General features: G+C 44.6%; 2 protein-coding genes across 3 annotated transcripts; both read left to right on the top strand.

Moving 5' to 3' along the window:
• The first annotated feature begins 966 nt into the window (after positions 1-966).
• On the top strand, positions 967-2,698 carry LOC123066907 (uncharacterized). Its single transcript, XM_044489888.1, has 2 exons — positions 967-2,037; positions 2,467-2,698. Exons 1-2 carry the CDS (start codon positions 970-972, stop codon positions 2,521-2,523), a joined length of 1,125 nt encoding a protein of 374 aa, XP_044345823.1. The 5' UTR covers positions 967-969; the 3' UTR covers positions 2,524-2,698.
• Positions 2,699-6,535: 3,837 nt separating this feature from the next.
• Positions 6,536-11,855, top strand: LOC123072732 (uncharacterized). Of its 2 annotated transcripts, XM_044496358.1 has the most exons (10): positions 6,536-6,779; positions 7,582-7,638; positions 7,744-7,866; positions 7,958-8,975; positions 9,084-9,228; positions 9,433-9,694; positions 9,882-10,101; positions 10,203-10,326; positions 10,903-11,121; positions 11,366-11,855. In XM_044496358.1, the coding sequence occupies exons 4-10, from the start codon at positions 8,035-8,037 to the stop codon at positions 11,777-11,779; spliced, it is 2,325 nt and encodes a 774-aa protein (XP_044352293.1). In that variant the 5' UTR covers positions 6,536-6,779; positions 7,582-7,638; positions 7,744-7,866; positions 7,958-8,034; the 3' UTR covers positions 11,780-11,855. The 2 variants fall into 2 exon arrangements, with proteins under 2 accessions (XP_044352293.1, XP_044352294.1); XM_044496359.1 differs by lacking the exon at positions 7,744-7,866.
• The last annotated feature ends 662 nt before the right edge of the window (positions 11,856-12,517 follow it).

The raw sequence follows: 12,517 nt of genomic DNA, 5'->3' as shown, positions 1-12,517 counted from the left end.
ACGAACAAAGACTGGATCCACGCGGATCCACTGAAGACAAACACCGACCGAATCCCACGAGATCTGTCGGAGACAAACCTCCACACGCCTTCTGATGACGCTAGAAGCACCACCGAGATGGAGCTAGGCGTAAAGAATCTTACTCCATCTTCAGAGAACTGCGCCGCTTTATTTCTCTGAGTAGGACACAGAACAGAAGAGAAAACTCAAAAAAGCATATAGAAACGAAGCCCTCCCAATGTACATCACATATTAACACACTCTATATGTTTATAAAATTTTATACATGTATACTACAATCATATATCTATGTGTATACTTTTTTCAGATTTTTTTTGGATGTGAAAAAAGTTTTTTTTTTCTTTGAAGGAAAAATAAAGAGCTCCGTGGAGCTCGGTTGCTGTTTGCACTTTTCAATATCCCGTCCCTTTCTTCTCTAGTACTCATCCAGCTCAATCTTTGTTTTTTTGGTAAATTACCGATCCAGCTCATTCTAGTTTCGAACGAAGTGAGAAGAGTTGTAGCACTTCATTCTAGCAATGCTCGTATTGCTTTAACTCGTCCTATTTTTTAACTAATAACAGAACACGATATAGATAACAACTAGTCATCTTATTTCGCCAGCCAACGCGCACAGAGTGGCGCTCAACCAGACGCCGAGCGAACCCCGCCACTTATGCAATCCCCCAGGCACAAACAAGCTCTTAGCCAAAAAGGGCCTGGATAGACCGGGATCAGAGAGAATAGGGTGCTAATTTCAGGGATTTGAAGGTCAAGGTTTGATTCAAACTGAGAGTACAAATTCAAGGTTTATTTTAGACTTTTCTCTTTCCTGTAGTGACTTCACGGGGATGACTGGCCGTGACCCGTGAGAGAGCCGGGATTCAAGTAGTTTTGTTTGTCCGTTGTATCCTTGCATGGACCGGTGAGGAGCCGGGACAGCGCTGCATTTGGCGTAGACGACGGGCCATGTGCGTCTCCATCCATCAGCCGGCCGCACTGTCTCTCTCCCTCGCTGAAAACTTCAAGGCGCGCCATTTCATCGGTTTCTCCATCCGCGCTTGTCCATTTCATTTCACGGGTCATGCGATGCGTATGCCGTGCGACTTCGCTCCATTTATCGGCGTCACGCCTCCACACGCGCCGGCCTCCGCTCCCCGTCTACTTCACTCGTCGTGTGTGAGCAGCCCTTGCATTCGCCTATTTCCTGTTACACGACGGACGACCGTCTTGCGAGCGGGAGAGGCTACGACGATGAGCACCGGGAAGGCGCCCGCGCTCTACCACGTCCGCGCCCGATCGCTTACGAGCAAGCTGCTCGACCTCGACTCCTCGCCGGCGTGCCCCTCCCCGCCGCCGTTCCGGTCCCGCTCCCACGCCTCCGTGCCGTTTCTCTGGGAGGACGCGCCGGGGAAACCCAAGCTGCGTGCACCCCGGCCGACCGCTCTCTTGCTCCCTTCCGCGAGCCCAGCCCCGGTTCTTGCTGACGGCGGCGCGACTGCCGCCAGAGTGGCCGGCGGTCACGAGGACGGTGCCCCTGCCCATGCGCGCCCCGTGCTGCTCAAGCTGAAGCTGCCGCCGCGGCTGCAAGCGGCGGAGCACCCGCTCTCCTCCCCCAAGACCGTGCTCCAGGGCCCCTACTTCGGCGGCGGCGGAAACAAGCCGCCGAGGCCGCTTAGGAGGATCGCGAGGACGGCGAGCTGCCAGATGAATCTGCGCGCCGGCGGGGGTCTCTTTGTTTGGAGGAAGGGCGCGGCAACGGCAACGGCATCAGCGGGCAGCAAGGAGGGCGGCCACTGTCAGCTCTACGCCGTGGCGCCGGACGCGTCGTGCTGTTCGCCGGCGGCGTCGTCGGCGTCCTCGTCGTCGTCGTCGTCGATGTCCTACTTCTTTGATGACCACAGCCGCAGGCAGGCCGACGGGCGCGAGGACTCGGAGGATGGCGAGGCAGGCGCCGACGGCGGCAAGGGGTCGGTGAGGATCACCAGGTTCAGGAGGAACCGAAGCCTTCCCACTATGTCCAGATCGCATCTCTGGGTGAGTTCTCCTTTTCTCTTCTCTCTGCTCTGTTTCTTCCTAGGACAGAGTTTGCACTCCTCTACTGTAGATCTTTCGGTTGTACTCCTTCCGTCCCGAATTACTCGTCGTAGAAATGGATAGATATGAGAGGGACAACAAGTAAAATGGTTTTAAGCAAACTACTTTTACGCATGATACCAACATCTGCCCATCCCCTGTTGGTGTTTTAGTCGGTCTCTCGAGCTATCTGCTGCACTGAAAATACACAAATTTCTCAAGAATCTAGAAGAATAGAAGTCCACACATGGCTGAAGTTAAAGTAAATTTGGTGCACACCCGTTCTTATCAGTTGTTTCACATCACATACGCATGCAAATACAATAATGCAAAAAAATGTTTCTGCTGGCATGCAAATACAATAATGCAAAAAAATGTTTCTGCTGGCAGGCCAACATCCGCAAGGGCGTCAAGCAGATTAGTCCATGGAGCTACAAGCCTACATAGAGGGAGTATCACCGTACGCCTGACAGATAAAGTGTGGCTAAAAGTGCAGCTGCTTTATGCGCCGCAATATGTTGCCAATTTAATGCAACAAAGGTAGCAACCATGTATGCGCTTTATATGGATAATGACGATGTACCTGTTGCAAATTTAACGCAATAAAGGTAGCAATGTTTTATGTGCGGTTGCAGTTAATGATATCAGAGCAAGGCTAATAGTGTATTGATGTAGGATTTTTATCGTTACTTGTATTCGGCGTTAAATGGATTTTTATCGCAAATAGAGGGATACAACGTCAATTTAAGGTCATGCCAAAGATACGTCAAGCTTTGCTTTCATATGGGTAGAGGCTTTGCTGCCATCCCTTTATTATGATGGAATGTTTTGCTTCTATGGTTGGCTAAATGTCAAGCTTTGCTTTCTTATGGCTGGATGCCAAGTATATGTGATGTTGAGGGAATAGCTAAAGTTTTGTATTGGATCCCTCCCGAGTCCTACAAGGCATCCATTGGATGGTCAACAAAAGGCAAAAGAAGTGGTGGTCAATGCAAGTCCAAGCAAGCTACCGCGGGTCCAGGAAAACCACCCGGTCAACAAAAGTCCAAACAAGTAAAAACCGAAAGAGAGAATAAAAGACCAAGTCAAAATAGGAAGAGCGAATAAAAGACCATCGCAAAACGGGAAGATATAAAAGAACAAGTGAAAGCTGAAGGCAAAGAAGCAAAGAAGACCAAGCCCAAGAAGAAAACATTGATATGATGGAAAAATTACCCCCATGGGCCACAATTCCCCCTAGCCCAACTGGGAAGTTACAGTCTCATGGACTAAAAGATTACCGCCTTCTACCCTCCCACATATTCATCATGAGGATAGATTTGATCATTTGTTAAGCAGCCCTAGGTAATAAAGAGCTCCCCATAGGCATACCATTCACTATCACTTGAATAAACTCGTGATGAGACATTTCTCCCCTCCTTAGAAACAATGTTCAAAGGGGTCGGGTTTCGGAGTACGCGGACCTTGCAAGAGTCGGCACCCGGGATCGGCGATATGAAAATCAAATTAATTAATGTTTCAGAACTGTCATACCAAGATGATGGTATCGACTGAATCTCCCTGGTTACTCCAAGAGGATTCCATTCCTTTCCATCATCATAGAAGATCATGGCAATTAGAAACCTAGGATCAATCAAGGAGATTCAATCCAGAAATTCATTTGGTATGACAGTTCTACAACGAGGACTTGGTCAGACATGCCTCCAGGCCAAGCTTGCGAACCAGCCTAGCATGTTTGATCTCATCGGCACACACACACGCGCGCACACACACACACACACACACACACACACACACACACACACACACACACACACGCACGCACGCACGCACACACGCACACACGCACACGCACACACACGCACGCGCACACACACACACATGATTATTTCTGTCGATGACCATGAATATCAAACATAACATAACACGGAAATAAGCAAACAAGGAAGATATTAATGGAGTATGATTAGAGCGTACACTTCGAGCTTCTGAATGTGGTTCGATGTGTGGTGGCTACCACGCTTCCACGATGCTATTGCTGCTAGATCTTGGAGCTCCATCCTGGACGTTGCCAAAAGCAACAAGCTCTGTCGCTAGCAAGCTCTGTCTGACTATAGGAGGAAAAAGGAAGGGGGCATCTTCATAATGTTTCATGCATCCCTGTGTTCCTATTTGTACACCAGGAGTGGTAATCCCCAACATTGTTTCCTTATGTTGTTGTGGTTTGATCACATTCCTTCTTCCTCGAGAAATCAATGGAAAATGAGCAAGAGCCATTAGTTTACAAACCGGACTAATAACCCCCCCCCCCCCCCCCCCCCCCCCCACACACACACCTAGGTGATGTCTGCCAAGTTCAATTTTGCACTCAGTCATGCCACCCCTTCTAATAATCTCGTTTCCTAATGCCTCATAATACTTTCATTGATAATTAGCCTTTTATAGTGTATTCTTTTGCTTGGAGAACCGTGTAATAATTTGAAGATCTTCCTTAGTCATGACTTGCTCTCAAGAACTCGTATGTGAGACAATGATGTTAGTATGATATTCATATGTGTGACAATGATTTTCCTTATGTTTGTTTTATAACATTTTATGATACTCGAACATATATGTTACTTTCATATGTGCCGCAAAATGCTAAGAAATGACTCAACATCGTTTAATCAGAACATAATATAGTCCAGGGGCATAACAAAATTTTCATCAGGTATATAAAAAATTAAGCTAATGGGACAGAAACATAAAAGAACTAGATGCCTATGCATAGCAACAACTTATGCATAGTGACAACTGATGTGATGATTTTTGCTCGATCATCTTCTGCAAACCGAGTATCACATAAGATATCCCGAGACCAAGAGTCCAGGTGAAGAGGAGGTAGTCTGATGCCAAACCAAGCAAACGCTTCTTCCCAGAAGTGTTGCGCATGAGTGCAGTGAATAAGGGCATGCACGAGATCTTCCTCCATGGCCAAGCAAAAATTTCATCTATCAATGACTGCGATATGACAGTGTTTGAGTGTGCACTCATTAGGCAGGATCCCGTTGAAGTACACACCGTACCACCAAAACACACAAACCTTTGGGATAACTTTGAGTTTCCACAGAGAACTCCACAACTGTTTTTCATCTCTTGAAGCACCGGTATCCGCCCCTTCTCCTAGAGCAACACGCTCGTTCTGAGTCATTAGAGCACGGTACGCCGATTTAACAGTATAGTTACCTGAAGTCTCAAAGGCCCAAGGAAAAACATCATCACCACCCCCACGCCTGATTGGTATGTTAAGGACCGCATCCGCGTCTGGGCAATGAAAGTAGATCGAACTAGCTCCTGTCGCCACGACCAGTTCTCCGGATCAATGAGATCCGACACCAATTGGACAGTGATATTTGCAGGTTTCATCAAAGGGGACATAGAGATTGTTCCCGGAATCCATTTATCTGTCCAAGCACCAATGGAAGTCCCATTTCCCACTCTTTTAATCAAGCCTGCCTTCAGAGCTTCTCTGCCAGCTATGATCGCCCTCCAAGTTGCAGAAGCAGACTTAGGAACTGTTGCATGCATAAAATCCGTGTCAGGGAAGTAGCGGCCCTTCAACACCCTTGCACAGAGCGAATTTGGATTGGTTAAAAACCTCCATCCGTGTTTGCCAAGTAGCGCAAGGTTAAAGTGGTGATGTTCTCGAAAACCCATGCCTCCCTTGTATTTCGGTGTCGCTAGACTCTTCCACGACACCCTATGCATTCCATTCTTGTCAAGAGAGCTACTCCAGAAATATTTAGCCATTGAAGAAGTAAGAGTCTTACATACTTGGAGTAGCTCATGTGTTTACTGTGTTGATGTGACCTAGTTATGAGGTATATATAGGAATACATGTGAGAGAGAGACTTGAAGTAGAGCACAAATCATACATGATTTAAACATATTTTATCTCTAACTCCTATCTCTCTATTGGAAACATGTTCATACTTCGAACAGGGTCGTGATGCAAAGGAAGGCGCAATGAATCTAAGTGAAGTACGGATCTCTCTTCCTTTGTTCTTAGCATCACACACACACACACACACACACACACAAACGTGCAAGCGCGCGCATGCAGACACAAATCGGGATGCCGTAACAGTTTTTGGCTTCAAGAATTACAATCCATGGATATAACCATATGGGATCATGAATCAAGCTGAACTAACATTTGTATATTCTTTTGTGATGAAGAAATGGTCAAGATCCTAAATCATGATCATTAACAGATTTAACCAAAAAAAAAACAAAATCTAAATCATGGTCGGGCCCTCTAAGGATTCCAGCTAGTGTCTCTGCGAGTCTGGGTGCTTAAAGCCACGACTTGGGGCATTCGGGATACTTTCAGAAAGCAAAATATGCACTTACTTTTTTAAACGGATGAGTATGACTGTATGAGCTAGCCCCTACCCACCAGCAGCAACACACAGTGCATCTCCGTGTCTATCTCTAAAAACAGTAGCTCCACCGTCGGCAGCACAAAACGCGTCTGCATCTTTTGTGGAGGGAAGGAAGGCGTCTCTACTTGCAGAGAAACCCCTCCGCGTTGTGCCTGTGTGCCTAAACCCTGTAGAAGAAAGATGCTCGCAATTTCACTGTGACGTCGCCGGAGGCGACGAGGACGAACCCCGAGCTCGGCGGCGGCGTGAGGCCGCTTGCCCCACATATCCTCTCTTCAGGTACGCACTCCTCTCACTGCCGTCGGGCGGAGTTGGGCGCACGCACCCGCCGGTTGGGGTGCTCGGATTTGTCGCCTGAGGGTGTCGCTGTCGCGCTAGCCGATGAGGGTGGCGCGCAGGTCGACCGGAGCTGGGGCTTCTGGAATCGCCCGGATCTGAGGGGATCCAGGGGTGCGCGGGTCACGACGAGGGCACGGGCGGGCTGACGGGTCGGGGCTCAGGAGTCCGGACCAAGGTAGCGGGCAGCTCCCTTGAGTACCGGACAAGTTGCACAATGGCATGCAGAGAGGGAGACCCAATTTTGGGGAATTGGACAAGGGGACTGTGTGGCCCCTCGCCCTTGGAAATATATACTCTAGTTGATAGTTCCAGCCTTAGCAAATAAGTAGATGCTCAGTTCAGAAAAAAAAAAGAATTGACAGTTTGGGCCTTAAAAACAGAGTGTCGCACAAGAAGATAAAATTCCTCTCAGAAACACTAGTACTACTAGTAGTAAGAAGATACTATATAGGAGTATAATATTAATGATGCTCAACAAACCTTGCAGCCAAATCGAACCCCAAATGCTTGGAATCATGCAACAAGTGCTATTGGTAGCACCGCAAGCAGCTTACCGGCATTTGCACCTGCCGCCTTAGCCAAGCAACTTAGATTGCTCTATACACGTCCCACTGCACGCATCAGAGCCAACAAAGTTACTCCTACTTACTTGCGAACGTTCCATCCAGCTTAATTTTCACCCGTATCTAACCCCACGCGCAGCGTCCGTGCTGATAACTCATCCTCCCTTTAATGGCTTCAGGAACTTCCACGGCATCCGGAACTCGCCATCACTATACAGCAGAGTTATCTTCTCCAGGTTGGTAATTTTTTTTTTATCATCATAATCAAGTAAGTTGGTTCTTGTTGCAAATTCTCTAACGGACACGATCTTGTGCTTTCTTGTTACTTTCAATGTGTTCAGCTGGTGGCATCCCCACAGCTGGAGATTCATTCCCCTCTCGGAGTAGTTCAGATAGGGTAGAAGCGGTGACTTGCAGAAGATTGTGCTACTCCCCTTAAATCTCTATCATACTCTTGCTTACCTGTATGTATCTAATTAACGTAGATTTTAATTTAATTCGGACTCTAGTTTGAGTGCAAGCTTTTAACTATCATCTTCTGCAAATTTGTTTCAGTTGCTCCAGTCACTTGTGTCGCTTCCGTCTGAAACTTCACCAACATTGCCTCCAAAACTTTTGCCTGAGCCAAACTAATGATCAGCTACATGATTCAAGCCGTCGTGGAGATGATTCTATGTAGAGCCGCCACGGGGGTTCTAGGGGCCATGATCTATGTGTCCATTTGTATGTTCATGGAGTATATGCTTTTCAAGAATGCACGTGACAACATCATGTTCCTTGAAGCTGAGCTCGAGGCAATGCAGGCCTTCGTCTTGAAGATGTCCAAGGTAGAGGAGCTTCACGAGCGAGATAAGTACTGGATGAAGAAGATGCAGAAACTTTCCCACGACATTGACTACAGCATCAGCGTCTTCATGTTGCTTGGATTTCGATATGATAAAAACGTCAAGCCAAAAGGTTTCGAGAGCCTCATAATCGGGACCGGGAACCTACTGATATTTATAAGGCTTCGCTCTATGATACTAAGGGAGGTGAATAATCTCGTAGACCGAGTCATTGAGTTGGGGCAGCGGCATGGAAGGTACAAAGTTGATTACAACATCTCCAAGGCTACCATCCGGTATCTGCAAAGCTCCTTCACGGAGCGCGCAGGACGACTCCTGGTCAAGCTGCTCACTCTTCTGCTCGAGGAGTACAAGCTTTTCAAGAGTGCGTGCGATAAGATCGTGTTCCTCAAACCCGAGGTTGAGACAATGAATGCTTTCCTTTTGAAGATGTCCCAGGTACAAGAGCCTGACGAGCAAGACAAGTACTGGATGAAGGAGATGCAGAAGCTGTCCCACGACATCCAGGACAGCGTCAACGACTTCATGCTCTGTGTATATGATAACCCCACCAAGCCAAAAGGTTTCAAGGGCTTCATAATCAGGGCAACAAACCTACTGAAATATATCAAGACTCGCCGTGGGATATTAAAAAAGGTCAATAATCTCCAAGCCCTAGTCATTAAGGTGTGGCAGCGGCATGCAAGGTACAAAGTTGATTACAAAATCGCCAAGGCTAGCAATTCCAGGTTTGCTCTGAAGATTTATCTCATCCCATTACTAATGGTAGGCTGACCAACAAGCTCTACTGGGACCCACTTGTCAGAATTACTCAAAGTGTAATGATTATGTGACAGGTTAATGGAACATGATGTCTTGGAGCATATACTTGATGGCACAAAGGAACCAACGAATCTACCGTTTGAACTTCTGAAGAGCATCACTAGAAATTTCTCTGAAAACAGAGAAATTGGTCGGGGTGGATTTGGAATTGTTTACAAGGTAACACTGAGTTTGTAGACCAACTTCAGAAATATAATAACAAATCAATGTGGATATTGTCGAGCCAAATTGTTTGGTGGTGGGTTTATTACCAGAACGACTAATTTGGGTACCAATATTAAAAAAAAAAACTAGACTGCAACATTAAATTTTTTTCACTACTGAAATGAATATGGTCCTTATACTCATAAGAGAAGTTTACAGGGTGTACTCCCAAATGAGATTGTTGCTGTGAAGAGGATTTTCAGCCACCACACGATCGATGAGAAGATATTTTATCGTGAAGTTAACAGTCTGTTGAATGTTAACCATGAAAATGTTGTCCGGTTTCTTGGCTACTGTGCTTCTACTGAGCATTCTGCAATGAAGATTGAAGGATCAAGAGAGTATATTTACGCTGAGATAAGAGAAAGATTGCTCTGTTTTGAGCATATCGGCAATGGAAGCCTTCATGAATATATTACTGGTACATTAATGTCACATGTATTTCAGTTCTTTTCTTGACCTCTTTATTGTCATTCCTCTTTTGCTTCTACTTTGGAAGTCATAATCGACGATTAAAGGGATTGAATAGAAAATAATAATGTGTTAGTACACAAATGAAATACTGGAACATATCATGCTTCCCTAATATTGTTTCTTCTTTTCGGCAGACGAATTAAGGGGACTTGACTGGAATAGACGTTATCAGATAATAAAGCAAATTTGTGATGGTTTGCTTTATCTTCACAAGGAAAAGCATATTTTTCATATGGATTTGAAACCTGATAATATACTTCTAGATAACCACATGGTGGCGAAAATCGCGGATTTTGGATTGTCAAGACTTGATGAAAAATCACAAACAATGGATGCAAATCGTTGTGTAACATTGTAAGTTGTGCATTTAAAGAACCAAAATTGATTTTCTTTTCATTTACTCTCTTACATTCTCCTTATGTGATAATGTATCAAATTGCGGTATGTTTGTGCAGAGGATATTGCTGTCCTGAATACCTACTTGGTGGTAAGATGTCGGTCAGATCAGACATCTATAGTTTGGGCGTAATAATCATTGAACTGGTGACAGGATGTAAAGATATCCCTGAGAACAGTAATGTAAGAATGTTCTATCTGATGGTCCCTTTCTTGATGCTGGCTAGAAATATGCTAATATGCATAATGTTAGTATTTATCCCTGTACTCGTACTGAATTGCATAATATAATATATTAACATGTTACTTCATGGCATGTCTATCTGTATATCGGGATAATAAGTTAAACTTGGTGATACACTCAAAGCCCCTAGAACAGGATAACTCTCAAACACCCCTGGCTCGCTCACTAAACAACTATACAGATATTTGTTCTCCACCACCAGTTTTGTGGAGTTCCTTTAGGAACTAGCCACCCAACTATCCAAGGTCATGTGTTCTATGGTGGTGGCATATTTTCCGACAACTTTGGCCATTCTAGGGTTTGATTTACCGTTGATGGAGGCATCTTCAAGATCTAATGCCCCTGTGAACACTATTATTTCCTCCTGCTCCTGTCATCATTTGTTGGTGTTTGAGTAGGAAGTTGTGCCACAACTGTTTAGATTCGTGTAATAAGAAAAATGAGTGAGTTTGCACACTGTACATTTTGAAATACGTATTTTTGCGTTGTCCTAAATATGCTATGTGAAATGACAGGTGCTGAGGAGATGGAGGCATAGATGGAATAAATCACTGAAGGAAACACCATGGGCTTACCAGCAATTACAAATAACTAAATGCATCGGAATAGGCCTACATTGTCAGGAAAGTGATCCATACAAACGGCCATTTATATGGGATGTCATACATGATATCAACGAAACTGAAGATACCTTGGGACAAACCAGCAATGCCGATGAATCTGACGCTGACCAGGTATGCTTATAACATGTCATCAGGACCCTACTAGTTTTTCACAGGGCTTCCCTCGTCAATTTCAGAACTAGGCTTACCAAATATATTTCAGTGGGAATACAAGATTTCTGGAAGCATATAATTTTAATTACAACTATTTATATATACATCAACTTTTTCCTTGGTCAAAAATTCAAAATACACTTGAAATAGTACTCCTAATAAGTTTGTTCATAGTAATTTATATGTTGCTCTTTTGTTGCAGATAAGGCCCCACTGGGATGATGATATGCTTGGAATTGAGCCCCTCAAGCTACATTTTCATTTTGAACCTAACAAGCAGATATCATGCCTACTTCAGTTAGCTAACGATACAACTACTAGCATTGCCTTCAGTATACAATCGGTGAGCCCGATGCCATACTGCATACAACCAAACAAAGGAATTGTGCCGCCACTATCCAGTTGTGCCGTTGACATAACATTACAGTCGCAAAGTAAGCCACTGAAGGACATGCAGCACCTGGGTGAGTTCGTCGTGCGGAGCACCAAAGTAGCTGATGGAGTTACAACTGAGGAGATAACTTCAGACATGTTCAGTAAAGTGTCCGGTGAAGTTGTTGATGAGGTTAACGTGGATGTTGTTTTTGACATGCCACTATTACTTGAGGAAGCTTGAGTATCCGTGTGTAACACTTCAATTTGGCAACTAGGATTAACAAATAACGATAATCTGAGGAATTGCTTGATTAAAATATCACCGTCTCACAAACGATGCATGATGGCTATGCAGTGGCCGGCAGAGATGCAAAATACTAAAATGTGTATGTTAAAATGATCTCACTCGTGGCATAATATTAAAATGGCACATGGTGACATAATATTAAAATGGCACATGGTTGCATTGAATGATCTCACTCGTGCCATGTGTATGTTAGCCAGAGGGTCGTGGTGCTGTACGACTCTTTTGGACGGCTAACCTACGAGGGCTGTTACTATGTGAAGGTGTATGATCCTCATGGACGTGATATTTCTCAGCCCAAGCTCAAATGAGCTCGGTTAAACAGTAAATTATGAAAGAATTTTTTAAAATTCAAAAATTCTGAAAAAATAGCAAACATTGAAAAAAAATATGGATGCTTGCAAAATTTTATCATGAAATAATATTCATGGAAGTCATAGCAAAAAAAAATGATGCTCCAAAAGTGCTATTTTCAAAAGCATTTTGGAGTTCTGATTTTTTTACTTTTGCCATGACTTTCACGAGTCTTCTTTCATGATGAAATTTTGCAAGCATCAAGAAAACTTGTCGATGTTTGCCACCAAAAAAATTCAGAAGTTTTTGAATACATGTTCCATTTTTTTGAATTTACTATTCATCCTGAGCTCATTTGCGCTCGGGAGTAGAATAAGACTT

Source organism: Triticum aestivum, chromosome 3B (genome assembly GCF_018294505.1).
Source record: "Triticum aestivum cultivar Chinese Spring chromosome 3B, IWGSC CS RefSeq v2.1, whole genome shotgun sequence".
NCBI classification, from domain to species: Eukaryota; Viridiplantae; Streptophyta; class Magnoliopsida; order Poales; family Poaceae; genus Triticum; species Triticum aestivum.
The sequence above is the reverse complement of the archived record's forward strand: the minus strand, read 5'-3'. Positions and strand labels throughout refer to the sequence as shown.